Source organism: Carex rostrata, chromosome 3 (assembly GCF_964058835.1).
Source record: "Carex rostrata chromosome 3, lpCarRost1.2, whole genome shotgun sequence".
Taxonomy (NCBI): domain Eukaryota; kingdom Viridiplantae; phylum Streptophyta; class Magnoliopsida; order Poales; family Cyperaceae; genus Carex; species Carex rostrata.
Window position 1 is genome coordinate 9,519,564 of NC_135920.1, and position 19,846 is coordinate 9,539,409.

The window sequence follows — 19,846 nt, forward strand, 5'->3', positions numbered from 1 at the left end:
AAGTTTATAAACAATTTCTTAATAAGAAACTTTCCTGCATAGTTTCTAAATAAGAAACTCTCCCACATCCCTGAAACTGGATTAGAAACTGCCACGTCAGATTAGAAACTTTAATAGTTTCAGGAATGTAGATGCTCTAAAAATTAAAAAGTTAAGATTATATTATGGATGTGGTTTATATTATCTAGATCAGACGCGTATTAAATTTGAATCAATTTACAATTTAATTTGTCATTCATCTAAAAATCACTAAAATTGAACCAGTATAAACTATAAAATTATTGAGAAACTTATACATATCTAGATGAATGAAGAATAAAATTTTAAAATTTAGCTATTTCTTCCATCTAGGCTCATTTATTTTATAATTAATGTCGTCATTTATGCCCATCCCATCGCTGATTGTATGTAACTACGTACAGTGTGATTTCAAAAGAAGAAGTTCGTTTCTTGGAAAAGGATGTATTTCATTCAGGATGTGCTCCAGAACGGAGTGGTAAACTTTTCATTAAAGAAAAGGAAGGGGACAGATTGGAGGTGAGGCAACCTCCGAACAGTGTTTTTACACTTCGATTTGAGGGTAACATAATTCGTCAAAAATCAACATTTCGCGATTCCGCTTTTTCCTCCGAACAGTACGTTTTCACCTCCGTTGCCTCTGTGGTTCTTCTCTTCTGAAACAGGAGAAACTGTCGGACAGCACCAGTTTAAGGTGAGCGTCTCCCTCACATAATAATTATCTCTTTCCCTTCTTTCTCGTCCCTTCTACTGCATTTAAATCCACATACTACATCTACCAATAATCAACAAAGGCAAGGTGAGGGAGGCGTCACATATATTTTGACTCTCTGAAGGAACTGGCACAATTGTCATTTTATTTTATTTTTACTAGTATTGAACTGTATATTTAATTGATTAAATCAAGGATATTAATAAAGTAAGTGAGTTGAGATAGAGAAATAGCTAATTCAAATTTGTTGACAGGTAATTATCTAAATCATGAGATAACAAAGTTCTAAATAGATAGTTATATAGCGTAGTTATAGCCTTTTCGGACCTTAAAAGCTATATCGTTATTAGATGTTTTTTTAATAGGGTTTTAAATAGCTAGCTATAGCTATTTTTGTAGCCTTTCTGCCATGACGCGATAATCTCTATTTAGAACCTTATAAAATAATGATGCAGGGTTAAACAATATTCAAATTGGTTCAAATTTGTATTAAATAATGAAAAGCATTTTTAAGCCACTAATCTTAAAAAAAAAAATTGAAGAACACACGCTATTTTAAATAGATATAATTTTAGATAAATACGTCAGCGAATTTTATTTATATTTTGTCAAAGTTGTGAAATTTAGCATCTAAAAAAATCAAGTTTTTTGCACAACAAATATAACTTTGCTGATTTAGGTAAGATCAGAATTGAGGCGGCACATGACTGCATTGCATTGAGCGATCGATAGATCAGAATAGAAAATAGTTTTTGGCATTAATATAAAATAATGATTTATTACAAATCGACACAGATTTTTTTTTTTAAAATTGAGCGAAATATATGCTTATTTGGTACAGGCCATTAATAATTATATTAAATATGGCTCAGATTTGCCAAAATTAAAAGATTAGGATATTTTTCATAGCGAGACTTACTATACTACTATGTTTTACAAGTTCTCGATTTCATCCCTGGGGTTTTGTCATGCTTTTGGGACTTGGGATAAATCATTTTTTCATTTTATTTCCTTTATTGTTTACCTTATCAGCATAATGCTTGTTGTGAATGACACTGAGATTGGTTTCTATATATAGCACAATTCAAAGGTCAGTTATTGTGCAGTACATTTTTCACATAAAATTATGTTGAAAAGCTCAGATCACATTTTCACAAAAATGATTTGAACCCGCACTCCAGTACCCCCATTGTACCCCCATCTCTTAAACATATTTTAACTTCCCATAAACTAACTTAACTAACTAATTTATTCAAAACACTAGTATAAATACTTGGAAGATAATAAATTAATACTTGCAAATTAAGATATTAATACTTGCATGTCTAACTTGATATAACTATATGGAGGGACCACTCAAACTACATGGGGGAGAAGAATCATACACATTTTTAGAGGTGGGTTTTTTTTTTTTTTTCAATATCTTCCACATTTCTCACGTTCTATGAGAAATTTTGCGAATCTAAAACCACGAATGTATTCTACGCAATTTTATCTTTCAAATGAGATCCATGATGACGTACTTTCGGATTCATCGTCACACAAGTATTTATACCTCATTGTGCAAGTATTTATACCGCATCATACAAGTATTTATACCTATACTTGTAAGTATTTATCCCCAATCGTGGACCCCGCATCTCTGCATCACATTTCCCTAATAGTCCCTGCGTCAACTTTTCTCTAACAAAAATAGCTGACCACATAGGTATAAATACTTCAGTGCATAGATATAAATACTTGTAATACTTGATATTAATACTTTTAAATGTCAGCAGTGTCATATGTGAAAAATACTAGGTATAAATACTTAAATGACGATGTATAAATACTTGTATTATGACGAACCCGAAAGTATGTCATCATGGATCTCATTTGAAAGATAAAATTGTGTAGAAGACGTTCGTGGTTTTAGATTTGCAAAATTTCTTATAGATCATGAGAAATGTGGACAAGATTGAACAAATAATATTGGGGGTACAATGGGGGAATGAGAGTGCAGGTACTCATATCATCTCCCATGAATAATACCATAGCCACACTCTACTTTTAATTATAATAGATAAATGATAACTAATAAACTTAGAGCATCCAAAATAATGAAAATGTATTAAATACGGAAATTGATTAACATCCCCCTTTTATTGCATGGGAGATAGGGCCTCTTGCTGCCTGTTATACATCTTTCAAAAGATTACAAAACATTTCACGTATCTGCACAAACAATATTCGGTACCAGTAACTGGCCCAAAATATTTACTCGAAGTCTCGAATCAATTACATCACAAAACTATGAATTCATTTCCGGTTCTACCTATCTCACACACCATCTATTTCTCTTTCTGTGCTCTCTTTTGATTAGATTCTTAAAAGAAAAATGGGACAAGAATTGGTACACCAAAGTAAACACAATGCCAATAAAACCAAAATCTTGTTAAATCTCAGGAAATGAATAAAAAGAAGGAAATAATAAATAATAGTTTTGGGTAAACATCTGGGTATGCCCAACCAAACACGATATAGGCTATTCCGAATAGTCTAACCCCAAGAATAGCCTATTCTCAACCCAACCAAACGTACCCCTGATGATTAAAGTCATCTCAAGATTGGAGCACCTAATGGAACCCAAATTTACCAATCTAGACTAATGTTTCTTGAGATGTAAAGGTCGTCAATATATTGTATAATAGGGCTAGAAGCGTCAATGTACCGCCTCATCTCCTTCTGTACAGAATTATCTGCATTAACAAATTCGAAAAGGTTAAATTTCTAATACGGAGTACAAAAGAAAATGCATGAGGCCTTTGCCAATTGTTCAATGCCCAACAGATCGATGCACTAGCTCACAACCATACCAAATTAGCATATAGTGCAATAAATGAACAGAATTCAGATAAAGTGCTTGTGCTTCAGATATTAATTTATCTCAAATAGAGTACTGGTAGTCTAAGGAGCTTACCAGTTTCATTTAGTCTAGATATTAGTTGGTCTCTGGTTGGTAAAGCATACATGCCAGCACCAACTGCTTGTCGAATTGCCCAGTTATGAAATGGTGCACACACTTGTCCATATGCAGTTGTCGCTGCATCTTTTAGCGAGCCTTCCCTGAAAGTTCCAATTGAAGCATCAGTCCATATATAAAGAAAATTACAGGAAACACATGGTAGTATTTAAATGATGGGGCACTCATATGGCTGCCTTGATCTGTTCAGTCTTTCCTGCAGATATTATTTTTCTCTCTAGTGCAATCAAATTAAACAGCAAAGGGCAACCCATTAGGCTGCTCAAACTGTTGAAACACTCGTATTTCAAGGTGTGGTTTACGCACCTACTGGTATTATCAGTCCAGCAGCAGACCCACATGGTTTCTACTGGCTTATCAGTTCACAAAGGTTGTGTTCCATATATTTTACATGATTCTTGATCATTGTTTCTACAAGCCCTACTACAAGTATTGACTGGGGCATGAACAATCGTGGCTCCAGAAATTACCAGATAGCACCAATACAGGATCAAAATCATATTGCAGTTGTGTGAGCATGTGCAGGAGGGAGAGAGAAAGAACGAAAGAGAAAACATACTTGGTAGCAAGAAAATTCTCAAACAAGGCTTGAATGAGGCCAAGACCAAGCCTGACGCGACGCAGATTACGCGAGTGGCTTCCTTTATGTCTGACAGTGTTATGCTTCACATCATTGTCAATAATACTCTGAAGTGTCTCATATTTATTTGACGCTTGAATTAGGTCATGCACCTGAAGTTTGAAACCAATTGAAAAAGAATGTCAATTCAAAGTTAAGTTATAGTCATGCTAGGGGCTCAACTGAGAGTCATTCAACTTTCCAAGGTTGTCTTTACAAAAGGAGAATACAAGTGAGGAGTTTGTTATTACCACCTCTTTAGAAATTATATTTAGGAGACATATATCCGAAACATAGAGAACAAATTGGTTTGGTGAAAGGGTGAAAGCTGTTGATGAACTTCTTATATTAAATTATAAAGGCAAATGATACCTTTATATAGAGTCCGGCTAATATGACATCAGTGTCATTTTAGTCTATATAACACTAACTTCAAAATCTATTAAATTGACTTCAAACAAAAAATCCAAATCGATCTACTTCATTAGTTGTGCATTTACATGCAAAATTTATAATGTTTCGAGTTTATTTAGTATCAAGTCAAGCGGTCAAATGTGGGAGTTTTTAAGCTAATTTTAATGCATTCATTTTTCAACATTTTTGACTACTTGATTTGATATTAAAATAACTTGAAAATATATAAAATTGGCATGTAAACACATCACTCATATAGTAAATTGGTTTGAACGGTTTGGATTTATCATTTGAAATCTATCCGATAAATTTTGGAGTTGGTGTCATATGACACTAATGTCATACTAGCCACACTCCTTCATATATAATTAAATTAAGATATAACAGCCAACTTTTTAAAACGATTCTAAAGTTGCTTCAGTTACTTAATTATACGAGGCTTTTTCTGCAAGGTTAATTCAAAATGCCCTTTTAAGTGGCAGTTTCAATTAAATAATTTTACGGTTGCAATTCACACAATAACCACAACGAATCTCAAAAGATGAATTCCATGGTCAGAAAAACGGATTTGCTTCCCAGAAGCAAGCGACTAACAATCAGATCTGAAATAATACTAGTACAGAAGCCAAATTTTGGTAAGACACGTTTATGAATTCCGAGTCTCTTAAAACTTCTGAACAAGTTAATCACCAACTAAGGAAAATATGCAATTCAATTTAATATCACAGGAACAGAAGTAAAAGTAAAAGAAAAATAAAGTGTAATTGTAACCTTGGCGACATACTCGAGCTCGGCAAATTTGAAGGCAAAACCAAGGCACCCAAACAAAACAGAGACGAGCGAGCACGCATTGCCGAAGGTGGAGAGGCGGAGGCTTCTGTCGCCGGATTGGATAAACCTGGCGAGCTGCTCAAATGCCTCGGCCACGGCGGTGAGCGGCGTGGCATCTGCATCGACCACCTTGAGCGATTGCTCCTTCAATGGCTGCTTCGTTTTGTAGGACAACAAACCACCTTCCTCCCCCATTTCAATGCTGAATTGGTAAATTTGGATATATTTATTGAAGGATGAACGAAAGAGAAAGAAAGTTCATCAAGTTTTCTATCTTCCGTTCCGAATTTCTATTTTTTAAATATTATTTTTGATGGCTGGTATCTGGAAGAATTTAATTTAGATTTTAGAGAGTCAGAACCTAATAGCCGAAAGGAAAAGAAGGAAGTGGCCAGGCAATTCTTCTTCTTGTTTTATATATTCCTGGATAGGAGAAGAGGAATTGAACCGAAGGCCCTATAGCCTTGTAGGTCCCGCAAGTCGGTGAATCATGGTGTAAGAAATCGAAAATAGACCAGATGCAGAGTACAATCTTTTAAGAGAGCAAACGGTGCGGGATGGTTAAGTTGGGCGGCTGTACATATGTCAGATTTTCTGTGGCTCCATGTATCACATTACTGTAGAGGTATCATCAATTGGTGCACGCAATGTTTGTTACACGCAAGCGGACTGGGATATTCGAATTTTTCTGAGGGCATGAATGCGTGATGCTTTTAACGGTAAACTGACATGACAGGTGTTCATGTCGACTTTTCTAGTACCGACTTCAGAAATTAAGGGATAAATTGCATTCAAATTGATATTCTTATGATGCGACACCGAAGTAGCGTATTACAAATGGGTCGGTCCGGTCCTAAACTGATATGACAGGTGTTTATGTCGGCTTTTCTACTACCGATTTCGGAAATTAAGGGATAAATTGCATTCAATTTTTTTTTTGTTTTTTTGAAAAGCCCTTAGGCATGCTTGATTATATTGAAAAGATTGAAAAAAGTTCATATTACATTCATCTACTAAAAATAAAGGGATAAATTGCATTCAAATTGATGAGTCTTCTCAGGATGCGAACGAAGTAGTGTATTGCAAATGGGTCGGTCCGGTCCGGTCCAGACTCGGCCGGTTTACGATTCCATACGGTCTACGGTTCTACATGGTCCGGATCTGACAGGTTCGATTTGAAATAGTTGGTCAAATCCGTGTCAGGATTATGGTTCAGATTCATACGGTCCGGTCTGGTCCAAGGTTTGGTTCGGTCCGGTCCGGTCCGTAGAATTGTTAAAATTATATATGGTCAAACTTAATTTGTATTATTAGATGATCCAGTGAGCAGTCTCAATTTTTTATCAGATTCAAAATTCAATTTAGAGAAAATGGCTACATGGATTTTTGTGTTATTTATATCAAAATAAAGATATGGAAGTCTAGTTTCAGATAATATAATTTCTCTATACAAAAATATTACAGATTGATGCAGTTTTAATAATTAATTAACAGAGATCGGAAATCATAAAAGCTAATATTCCAGTGAGCAGTCCCAGTTTTTTACCATATTCAAAATTTAATTTAGAAAAAATGGCTACATGGATTTTTGTGTTCTTTATATCAAAACAAATGTATGAAAGTCTAATTTTCAGATAATATAATTTTCCTATACAAAAATATCACAGATTTGTACAATTTTAACAATTAATTGACGGATGTTAGAAATCAGAAAAGCTGAAATTCCAGTGAGAAGTTTCAGTTTTTAACCAGATTCAAAATTCAATTTAGAGAAAATGGTTTCATGGACTTTTGTTTTCTTTATATTAAAATAAAGGTATGAAAATCTAGTTTTCAAATAATATAATTTCTATATACAAAAATAATACAGATTGGTACAGTTTTAAAGATGAATTAATAGAGGTCAAAAATCAGAAAACCTGAAATTGTAGGAGCAGCCAATTTCTGACCAGATTCAAAATTCAATTTAGAGAAAATGGCTACATGGATTTTTGTGTTTTTTATATCAAAATAAAGGTATAAAAGTCTAGTTTTCAGATATTATAATTTTTCTATTAAAAATTATTACATATTGGCACAGTTTTAACGATTAATTAATAGAGTTTAGAAATTAGAAAAGTTAAGATTCCAGTGAGCAGCCTCAGTTTGATCCGGTTCTACACGGTGTGGTCCGGTTCTACACGGTTTCACGGGTTAGTCGGATTCGGTTCTACACAGTTCTAGAAAAAACTCTGATCCAAATCCTTACTAGACCCGTTTTTATCCACGGTCTTGTCTGATTCAGATTTAGAGCACGGTCCGGGACGATACGGATCCGAACCACGGGTGGTCCGGTCCGGTTCTAAATTGGTCGGTCCATTTCAATATACTTCACCGAAGTCACTGAATGAAATGACATTTAATCGTATTGACGTTTACATCTCAAAACTTTGGAAATTGCATTTGGAACTGGGTGAGTATTCAGTTCAGTGGACTTCAATTATTGCTGTGCTGGCAGCCCAGCTGTTTTTTATGTTCTTTTTTGGGATTGTTGTGCGCCTTTAGTTTAGCCATTTTGTCCTTTTCTCTTTGTTAATTTGAAATGATCTGGTTTGTCAAAAAAGAAAAGAAAAAGAATCTAGTTTGTTCTGATAATTTATTTTCTGAACTCCATCAAAGCTTTCTTGTGATAAGCATAACACAATTCGATAAGTATATTTTTTTTTTATAAATTTAAAATTTGTACATTAGTTATATTTGTAGAAGTCTAGAAAGAGAAAATTAACATAACCGAATAAAATTAACACAAAATATGTTTTAAGTCATTAACTCTTATATTTGATTTAAGTAAACTCTTAAAATTATTATTTTGATTCAATTGAACGGTTGAACCCCTCAACTAATTCACCTTGTTCAAATAACACCCTCCGTCGGATTTTTTCCATTATCTATGGTAAAGTCCATAATTATTTAGTTCCTCTCGTTTTCGTCATCCTCTTTCAATTGTATCTATTAGATTAGTCAGAATTGAGCTAATTTTTTCAAGAGGGAATTTCATGTATCCCATAAAAAACTTTGAAATTACGTATATCCCTCTTATAAATGAATTGTGCAAGAAAGTTGAAATTGAGAAGGCAATGGATTTTCTACGTGACATAATTTCTAAGGGCATTAGTCTGATGTCGTGACCACATCCTTATATGGGGGCTGTGCAAGAAGGGTGAGATTGAGAAAGCCGTGATTTTTTTACAAGACATGTCGTGACTTATAAGTTATAACAGTTATAGATGGATTATGCAATAAATGGTGAAATTGTGAAAGTTATGGTTTTTCTATACAATTGGATGTTTGAAGGGCATGAACCTGATGCAAGAAAATGCAATGTTGCTGATGTGAGAACTGGTACAACTCAATGATGAAATTTTGTAATCAGATATATGTGAGAGGGAATTAGGGCTCAAGAATAATTGAGGAACCAATCCCTCTCGGATATTGTCAAATGCTTGAGGAAGTAAAGCAGTCTGGTCAGAATAAACTAAGAGCAAGTGATAAGTTTTTGTTAATTTTTTTTCTTATTAATTATTTTTTTGTGTCTTTTGATTGTGTATTGTCGATTCTCGTAGGGATATCTTGTTCTGGTAGATTTGGTGCATTGATTCTCGTGCTTTTGGGAGCTAACAGCTGAGTATCTTGTCGAGTTTATTGGTTGCTGATTCTAGTAGAAAAGGTGAAGTTCTTGTTAAATCTAACTGCATATTATGGTTTTGGACAAATTTGTTTTTCTTTTTTTTTGAAAACTTGGTAGTAGCTACCAAGGTTCGTGAGGGGGAATCGAACTCTCGACCTTTGGGTATAACAACTCTAGGACATTTTTCTAGCCAATTGTGCTACCTCCCCTTTCTCAGACAAATTTGTTTTTCTAGTAGAAGGTTTCTTGTTTGATTTCTGATACTAATTCTGGTTAAAAAAAACTTTTACGGTTAAAACAACGTGTTGAAATTATTTTTGGTCTAGAGAGAGGAGGGAGAATTTTTATCTTTTAATAAAGGATAAAATGAGTAATTTATAAATTTAAAATGAGTTTTAATAAAAAAGTAAAAAAAATTGAGTAAATTTGTGAGATTTTTAATTTTAGAAGGGTAAATTTGATATTATGAATTTTAGAGGGGGGAATATGTAATTTCAATGTTTTTGAGGGGATACATGAAATTCTCCCTTTTATCAAACCTAATAAAAATATAAGAGATTTGCTTTAAAATTTGTGTAAATTTAAATTGAACGGTTCGGATCATGTTTAATCGAAACCTTTTTTCTTTCTGGACTCTCTTCCTCAATCGGTCTAACATTGGAGCATACTTGTTGCACCACTCACGCAAGTTTTGAGAAACATAATTAAATATGAAATTTTCATGAAATAATTAAGAATCAATTCTATATGAAAAATATGGATCGCCGCAAGAGAGATCTTATGAATTGGGCCGAAGCAATTCGAGCCCAACCAGACTATTCAACTTCATACGAGCCCAATAAACTCCAATATTTATCTGATTCCGTATCATCCGCCCCCAGCCCCCAAGGTACCTGGGCTGAGATACAATTAAAAAATCCAGACCATTTTTTTTTACTTTGGCACAAATCTCGAAACGGATCCCTTGGTCACAACATGCATCAGATTCTTTCGCCCCTGCTGTGATTAAATCCAGGAAATCAAATCCTCTGCCCCCCCCGGGGGGCAGAAATTTCCTGCCCCCATAGTCTCTGCGCAGTGGGACCGGGGTGGAACCATTACTGTTTAAGGGTTTAATTTTTGTTACTGTTTTTAAATGGGGTCCCACCCGCAGAGACTCTGGGGGCAGGAAATTCCTGCCCCCCGGGGGGCAGACGATTCGGTCTCTAATTCGAGATCAGATCTCCTGCTCCCGGGGTGCAGGAAATTCCTGCCCCCAGAGTCACTGCGGGGTGGACCCGGTTATTGTTAAAGGGTTAAAGTTAACTGGTTACTGTTTATTAGGGGCCCACTCTTCAGTGACTCTGGGGGCAGACGATTCGCTCTTTTTTTTTTCTTCCACAATACTAGCTTCAGATATATGAGGGGATACAAATCCATATCTATCCTGAACCTATATATGGAACCGAATCTCAATTTTCATCAACAGGATCCATCCTTCATGACATAGACGGTCATAATTGAAGTATGATTGTGTTTTAAATAGCGCGCTATAGCGACGGCATAGTTTTTTTGGACCTTAAACGTTAACATATAGAATAAAAGTGTGCTATTTTAGCTATGACCGCTATATAAGTAATAGCGGTCCGCTATTTGCACTACACGCTATGCGTGGTAGCGCACGCCATACTATATAGGCTTTTATATAAATATTCAAACTGAAAATTTATTTTAAGGATTAATGTTTTTCAAGATCCAGATTAATTTTATTTTTAAATAGAAAAAAAAATAGTTTATGTCATGATCCTTAGGATTTTTTGAATAGAAAAGAATATAAATACAATGATATTTAGGTTATTTTGAATGGAAAATGATATATAGTTTATGATATTATTACTTTATTAGGGATACTTCGAATAGTAATTTGGAATTTGTACTGATTTAATATGAATATTTTAATTTTTTTGTCAAATTTGTGTTACTTACTGCTCTATGAGACTTTAGATAATATTGATAATCGGTAGAAATATAATATATATTTTTTAAAATGAAAAACGCTATGTATGATAGCTTTTGTTATAGCTACACAATTCACGATAGTATTTTTTTAGCCTTTCCGTGATGACGCGATAATCGCTATCCTCAATTAAAATGCACTCGATCTTTTAGAAGATTTTGAACCATAAAAATGTGATATTGTATCCATTTAAAAAGATAGTAAAAGAATTCAAAAAAATATAAAAAATTTAGTTTTCAATCACATTTTAATAGGGTTCTAAATAGCGCGCTATAGCGCCGTTATAGTGTTTTTGGACCATAAAAGTTATGACACTATCAGCGCTATAGAGTGCTATTTAGCGCTTTAGTGGCGCTTTATAAACATAACGTTGTTTTTTTAACCGTTCTACTATGATGCGATAAATGTTATTTAAATCATTGTATTTTAATATTGAGACTATGTTAACCAGTTCAGATTAACTTTTTGCATTTTAAAAATGAAAGGAAAAATGTGAGGCATGATTGGAAAAAAAATAATGAGAAATTTTTAAGCCTGCTCATACAGCCGTCCGATTCATAATTAGTATTTACTATTTAGTACGGAACTACGAATCTTGACGAGTCAAAATTATTATTGTAAGAAACAGTCGAGTTCGATGGACAAACTCGAGGGACTTAATTGCAATAACACCAACTCCGACTCTGACTCGAAACGATATTCATCCGTACCGACGTGCGATCTACCCCTCTAAAACAAAATCATGAATCCTTGAAATTTAAGAAAACCACCCTCAGATCTCACTCGGCGTCAGCGAGAGGGACACCATCTCTCTTACTCTAATTCAAGTGATTGATTGAGAAATCTCAAATCTATTAACAGTCTGATGGAAGCGAGTCAGACGGGTGGATCCGAGAGGGAGAAAGGGCCTGGATTGGCTTCCCCTCTTGCTGTTGTTTGTACTTTCTGGAAAGGTAATTTTTCTCCAATCATCCCATCTTGATTTCTATTTTTTAATCTTCTTTTACTTATCAAGCTACATTGATTGAATTGAGCACACACTTTTTAATTACAACTGAGCATGATCAAATTCATATGAGCTGGTCGGTTGGATCTGAAATCAAGGTTTTATCTGCTTACTATGTATACTTTTCTATGAGGTGTATTGTATTAACAGAATTGTATCATAAGCTGTTTTGTTGTTCTTTATAACTGATTATACCATCAGTTAGTGTCACCAAGTTTCATAACTGTATCATGCTTTTGAATCTAAAAGTATAATTTCACTCTGTATGTAATTAGCACTGAATAAGTTCAGTGTGTTTACAACTGTATATTATATATTAGGGTTGGATATTATATTTCAATCCAACTCAACAGGGACTGCATTCTAATACTTTTGTATTGATTTCCAGATTTTGATTTGGAAAAAGAAAGAAGTGGTCTAGATGAACAGGGACTAAAAATTGCTGAAAATCAAGAAACAAGTCAGAAGAATAGGCGCAAACTTGCCGAGAGTACGCGAGGTACTTAATAATTTCACTTTGCATGTTTTTTTTTGAAGAAAAAGACTGTAAAACAGCCCAGAAATTTATTTATTACCATAACTGTACCAATTACAATTATGAGGTCCCTAACCATTGAAAACAGCTAATGCTAAAATCCCCTGGTGAGAATATCCAAATAGCATCTGTACACACACACCTGCATCCTTAGCTAGATACTGAACAAATCCAAAATGGATTGTGCAGTATCAAGGCTTCAGCAAGACACGTTTCACATCATAGGCTGGATATCTCAAACTTAAAATCCTACCTCAAAGCTTGACTTGCAACTATTATCACTAAAACAAGCAAGCAAAAAGCATTATCACAGACTGAGCATTTTGTGCTCCATGCACAAGCAACCACAAAGCATAGTAAAAATACACAAGTACATGCAACCATATGACAAACAAAAGCAAAACATCCACAGCCAGAAAATAGAACCAACAAGCAGACGAGTTATCAAGCCATTGTCAGAACTGGTATCACTGGTACCCTGGCCCCCAAACCAGTCCCAGTGATCAGCTTCAGTGGTGAGGCACTCTGAATGGGAATCATATCTACATCCATGGGAAGCCATCTACAGAGTTGTGCTTTAATCTCTTCCCTCATATTTTCTGCCCAATAAGAAACAAAATAACAAATTGTCAGAATCAAATTCCTGACCGCCGGAATTGCTTGCTCATTAAAGCACACATTGTTTCTTGCTTTCCATACAGCCCAACAGGTGGCACTGACGACAGTCAGAAAAGCTTTACATTGGATTGAGCCTAAGCTCACAGCATAGTTAATCACATCACTCCTAGTGTCCCATTGCTGGTACACTTCTCCACGTTCACCTAACCAGGACCAAATTTGAGCCACAGGATCACAATGTAAAAATAAATGGACTGAGGATTCTAAGTCTGTGAGGGGCACAACACACACTGTGTTGGACCTTGCCAACCTTTCCCCTGCAATACTTGCTTAATCAAGATCTTATTTTTTGCAAGCAGCCACATAAACACCCTGATTTTGTATGGTATATTGGCAGCTCCTGCAATAGGGGTGCCTTTAACACTTCAACCCCCCCAAATTCAAAAACTTACAAGTTGATTGAGTTGAAAAAATGCCAGTAGGCTCCCATTTCCAAGACAGATGGTCCGAGGTCTCAATTAGATGTTGGTTTTGAATTAAAACCAACAAATCCTGCCATTCTTGTAGTAAAATCCCTTTCAAACCCCTTTTGAAAGTGATAATCTGACCCTGAGCTTGAATCACTTCCTGTAAAGTCGCATGTGAATTTCCCTTTATATGTACTTAGATATTTGTTCTCAATAAGAAGAACCTGTGATTAACAAAAATTTCCTATTGTATTTTTTTATGCTTATTCATTATTTAATGAAGTTAGATATGTGAAATTATATATCCTCCCTCGTGGATGTTACAACAAATTATCACCATTTTTCCCTTTTCAGTGTCATCAAGTATTCTTTTCCCTTGAATTAAACTTTAAAAGTTTCAAATAATATTATAAAAGGAGATACATACTTTATGAATCAATGGTTATGTATTGTTTGCCATTATCAGACGTCAACTGACCTGACCAGCATAGTGTTGAAATCGAGCAAGGTAATTCTTATATTAAAATTCATGTTGCGTCAATTTCCTTTTGCAGATTTCAAGAAAGCATCTGCAGAGGATAAGCTTGGTCTGTTCAATTCTTTGCTTAGAAGTTATCAAGAGGAGGTTGATAATCTCACAAAGAGAGCCAAGTTTGGAGAAAATGCTTTTCTTAATATATATCAGAAGTTGTATGAAGCTCCAGATCCATATCCAGCTCTTGCTTCCATGGCTGTATGTGTCTCCTTTTCTTCTTCTTCTTCTTCTTATTATTATTACTTTGTTATACCATATTGTTCTTGCTGGACTGGTACTACATGTTCTGGCAGCAGAAAACCCATGCTGATGGCAATTTTATTGGCTTGGTTGTGCTTTTGTGCAACATTGAGCAGTGAGCAATGACTGAGGTATAGTTGAACACTAAATAGTAGGTTTGGCCCAAAAATAAGGTAAAAGCTAAAAATAAACATACTTCTGTTGGCATCAAATGATCTGTTAGATTTTGTACCATTATGTTATGGGACTTGTAAGTAATCTTTCTTTGTAACTTGTTTGCTTCTTTTTTATTTTTTTAGGGTGGACTTCTGGTTGTTACTTTTTGGTTTTGAAATGTTATATCTGAATTTTTTTGTTGCCTTTGAGTTTTGGAGTTTATATGTTGATTTCAAATCTGCTTGTGTACTACTGGTTTAATCAGGATCAAGACCAAAAGCTATCAGAACTGGAATCAGAGAATAGAAAAATGAAGCTTGAACTTGACGAATTTAGAACCGAAGCATCCCATCTTAAGAATCAACAAGCCACCATTAGGCGACTTGAAGAAAGAAACCGTCAGCTAGAGCAACAGGTATTTATCTATTTGTGTTAAAATTATGTCAAAGCTTGTTGAAAAATAAATTAAAAATGAAAATATGAGATGTATGGTCATGTTTGATGGATTAGATGGAGGAAAAAGTCAAGGAGATGGTTGAAATGAAGCAACGCAGCTTGGCTGAAGATAATCAGAAAACCCTTGAAGCCTTGAAAGAGAGGTATTTCATCATTATAAACTTTGCAAAACAGTTTAAATGGTTTAATGGATACACCAACTAACATATGAAGTACCACATGAAGGAACATGAGAGGTATCCTTTATAACTCCCTTCATTTTGCATATGCTGAGATGATCTTTTGATGGCTTCTATAGGTAGAAATGAATCTGCACTTGTACGAAATGCTACGTTGTTAACTTTATTTACAATTTTTTATATTTGCAGAGAATTTTCACTTCAGGATCAGCTCAGACAAGCAACAGACAGTGTGAAGAATATGCAAAAGCTACACGAATTTGCACAAAGCCAATTACTTGAACTTCGTACTCAATCAGGTTTCTCTCTCCCCCCTCCCCCCAATGCCATTCTCTTTCTTTCTATGGATATGTTCAGTAGTTAATACAAGATATAGTCTGTAATATTTTTGTTCTTTTTGTTACAGAGGAAAACAGAACGGCAAAGGAGGCCGAAGTGAGCCTTTTAATGGATGAGGTTGAACGTGCTCAGAGTCGCCTTCTTAGTCTTGAGAGAGAAAAGGTAAAAAGTAAATACTTTGTATTGCACTTTATTAAATGGGTGCAAATGTTAGAGTTTTTGTAATGCAAAATTATTAAGATGTATGATGTGTGCTTATATTGCTTTAGTTTTTAACTGGCTCTAATTTACATATGATGGATTACTTAGGGTATTCTAAGGTCTCAGTTGCAATCAAATGAAGAGACAAGCAAGGAACGGTACTTTTCTTTATCTTACTTTCTTGGAATTATCTTTTTTTCCCCCTGCTAAATAGAGGGTAAAACTGTAAAATTCAACACGAGACGGGTAAAGGTAGTATACGTAACTTTGGGTATACCTAATGCGAATTAACTTCGTTTGTTTTCTCTCTATAGGATAAGAATCATGTACCCTATTTAGGATTTCTCACTAAAAGCCCATATCCTCTATTACTAGAAGGCCCAGAATACATTCTATATTTGCTATATATCGTAAATTCGTTCTAGTACCAGACGAGATTATACATCACACAGACAAAATTCTTACAAAAAAAAAATTAACTTTTCTGCAGTGATTATTTGGAATCTACAAGCACACTAGAGAGCTCCTTAGTTGCAAAAGAGAAGATAATATCAGACTTAAATGCAGAAGTTCGCAATTTAGAAAACACTCTTTCAGCTGAGAGAGATCAGCACATGGATGAGATCAAGAAGTTCAATGCTTTACTAGAAGAGAAGGTACTATTTACTCTAAGCTGGACCCATGTTGCTTGTTAGAATTTTAATAATGATTAAGGGTTTACTCATAGGTAATTATTGTATCTTGTACTGGCTTGCTGCATGTCAGTAGAAATAGTTAATTGATTGTTTTAAAATTTTTTTATAGGGGCATACCGCATACATGTAATTAGAATATTCTGTGGGCTTGAGTAAATTTGCAATGTATAGAATGGGAAGCTGGCTTCTTAGTCAATTAAGCCATTTTCTCCTCTTTTTCTCACTTTAAAACCTATGTTTTAAAGTACCTTAATTTTCGCTGCATATGTTATTCTGCCAACTGGTGAAAGTCTGCGTGCATAAGCATCCTGTATGTATATTTTTGCAAATTCAACAGGAGACAGTTTTAAGAGATATGAAGAAGGAGCTGGAAGAGAAACCCACGGAAAAGTTAGTTGATGATCTTAGAAAGAAAGTGAAAATTCTTCAGGTAAATTTCTTTTAAATAATTTGTGAGGTGCAGTTTCACCATAATATTTGGTGCTTAGAATTGGGGAATCCTTATCTGCAAATAGGCAGTTGGATATAATTCAATCGAGGCTGAAGATTGGGAGCTAGCTACAAATCAAGAGGAAATGAGTAAACTGGAGGCTCTGTTGCTTGACAAGAATCGCAAAATGGAGCATGAACTTACCCAGTTGAAGGTCAGAATTTTGATATTATTGTTGGTGCACTATTGTTTTTCTCATGCAATTAGTGGATAATTGATTGTTTTTAATAAAATTAGGTTAAAATCTCGGAAAAGACAAGTTCATTGGAGAAGGCTGAGGCCAAAATTTCAGAGTTAACCACAAAGGTCGAAGAACAGCAGAAATTGATAGCTAAGCTTGAGGAAGACATACTAAAGGTATGTTTATTTCAACTTATTAAGTTCTGATCATAATAGAACCTTCTAGAAAGATGGTATCTGACATAATGCTATTTCTCAATTTAGGGTTATAGTTCAATTGATAGGAAAGGGTCACTTGATTGGGACCTTCAAGAAATTGGTGCAAATGAAGTCTCTGAGGTACATTGTTTTTGTTTTTTCTTTCAAAGATTCTCTTTATGAGTATGTATTTGAGTTTCAGTATTTTAGTCCTTTGTGGAAAATTTAGGGAGGTGAACAAAAGCACTTACAATTGGATCAAGATCAGAGTTCTATGCTCAAAGTCATTTGCAACCAACGAGACCGCTTCAGAAACCGTTTGAGAGAAACTGAGGAGGTATTGCTTTGATCAAATTTATTCTTTTCAAGTAGTTGTTTGTATTTCAATTAAATATATTATGACAGACCACCACTTGTTGAAACCCAGATAAGCACCTATAAAGGAACAAAATTTTAACTTTCTGATATGCAATTCAGTCCCTTAATCATGTTTTGATTTTTCCTCTTTTATTTTTTAAAACTCGCCTCTTGCTTTTTGTAAATAATTCTTTGACATTTGAAACTTTTTGTAGGAAATGAGACGGCTGAAGGAAAAATTGGAAATGCTCTCTGTAGAGCTAGAGAAGACAAAGGCCGATAATGTGCAACTTTATGGAAAGATACGATATGTACAAGATTATAGCCAAGAGAAACTAGTGTCTAGAGCTCCAAAGAAGGTAGTTCTATGCATGACAGTACATATTTTGTGCTAAGTAGGGGGCTCCATATTGTGAGTGAGAATATATTTTCCTTTTCCAAGGCATGACAACTAATTGTTTTTTTTTTTGGCCTCTGCCAGTATATGGAAGATATTGAAAGTGGCTCCAGCTCAGATGTAGAGTCAAAATACAAGAAGATGTATGAGGATGACATAAACCCCTTTGCTGCTTTCTCTAAGAAGGTTCAGGCACATTTTTTCTTTTTCTTCCCATTCATAGCCAGTGCATTTTGATTTATAATATATGTGTTCTCTTGCTTGTTTTGGTTACTGCCATATTCAGGAAAAAGATCAGCGGTACAAGGAACTTGGCTTGAGAGATAAAATCACACTTAGTAGTGGCCGCTTCCTTCTTGGTAACAAGTACGTTGCATATTACTGTCCTTTTGTTGATTACAATTTTTTTGCATATCTTCCAGAGAAATAATTCTTACAAGATTGCTTGCTTTTCACATTGCTTTAGTTCCATGCCCTTTTGCTTACTGTTGGTGGTATTAGCTTAGCATTGCAGCTTATTTTTACCAGTAGCTGGTTAATGAAGATTTAAAAGCAGTAGAGAGGAAACCAACACATGTAAACAATATTTAAAAGAAAGTCAAATTAATATTACAAAGTATTTGACTAAAGGAACTTTTAGATCATGACCATACAGCAACTATGACTGCGATGCCAGCTTAAAGAAGAAAATAATTTCGTTTTTTTAACAGATATGCACGGACCTTTATATTTTTCTACTCCATTGGGTTGCATCTCCTTGTGTTTACATTGCTCTACAAGATGTCAGCTCTCAGTTACCTAAGGTAACTTTTACTTAAATCTGTTATTATTTATTTTTATATGGCTTTATAGCTGTTAATTTAAATTGAAAAACTATCTCAGGATTGCACATGGCGATGTTATACTCGATGCTGGCAATCAAACGCTATCCCATGTCTTTTGAAGCAATGTGTAGTTTTGTTAAGTGAGGCTCCCTTATCCTAGAAATAATGCAAAGAAAAAAAAAGCAAGAAAAAGAAAAAAAAAGGATGAATACATAAAATCTTAGTCTCTGTTACCAATGTTTTTTTTTTTGTAGATTCTTTAAAATCTTAGTCTATTTTAGCATGTTTTGTAGATTCTTTTGCTTCTATTGTATGTGTGACATGTTGCTAACTATGAAGCTTTTTTTCTTCTCTAATCAAATTTGGAGCAAAATGACAGTTTTAATTCAGTAAAGTTATTTTTGGAAGGATGAGATAAAAACTGTAATTTGACAGTATCAGCAAAGTCGTTAAGCTCATGTTTTAAAATTTGTAACTGCACAACTTGGTGTTTGCTTTACACCACACGGTACTTGATTTTGAAAGGGTGGGTTGGAGAGCTTAATATTCTGTTACTTTTGTATTTCTTAATAATTATTTTGTGCACGGCATGTCGGCATTTGACATAAAATGTGTGACGCTTAGGCCATGTTTCAACTTCTAATACCGAACGGCGGTTCTCATATAGGGCTCTCAGGTTATTACCGAAATGTGA

The 19,846-nt window shown here is 34.6% G+C and overlaps 2 protein-coding genes across 2 annotated transcripts; one reads left to right on the plus strand and one right to left on the minus strand.

Annotated features, from left to right (window-relative positions):
• Window positions 1-2,945: 2,945 nt before the first annotated feature.
• Window positions 2,946-6,019, minus strand: LOC144551347 (Glycolipid transfer protein (GLTP) family protein). Its single transcript, XM_078299292.1, has 4 exons — window positions 5,557-6,019; window positions 4,312-4,484; window positions 3,690-3,835; window positions 2,946-3,468 (listed from the first exon to the last, which is right to left on the minus strand). The coding sequence occupies exons 1-4, from the start codon at window positions 5,809-5,811 to the stop codon at window positions 3,362-3,364; spliced, it is 681 nt and encodes a 226-aa protein (XP_078155418.1). The 5' UTR covers window positions 5,812-6,019; the 3' UTR covers window positions 2,946-3,361.
• A 5,944-nt stretch (window positions 6,020-11,963) lies between these two features.
• On the plus strand, window positions 11,964-19,444 carry LOC144551350 (protein CASP). The gene is made up of 19 exons (XM_078299297.1): window positions 11,964-12,232; window positions 12,674-12,784; window positions 14,460-14,638; window positions 15,102-15,251; window positions 15,347-15,435; window positions 15,661-15,770; window positions 15,878-15,972; window positions 16,120-16,169; window positions 16,502-16,667; window positions 17,044-17,136; window positions 17,222-17,350; window positions 17,434-17,553; window positions 17,641-17,715; window positions 17,804-17,911; window positions 18,147-18,290; window positions 18,413-18,514; window positions 18,615-18,694; window positions 19,039-19,131; window positions 19,211-19,444. The coding sequence occupies exons 1-19, from the start codon at window positions 12,145-12,147 to the stop codon at window positions 19,269-19,271; spliced, it is 2,043 nt and encodes a 680-aa protein (XP_078155423.1). The 5' UTR covers window positions 11,964-12,144; the 3' UTR covers window positions 19,272-19,444.
• The last annotated feature ends 402 nt before the right edge of the window (window positions 19,445-19,846 follow it).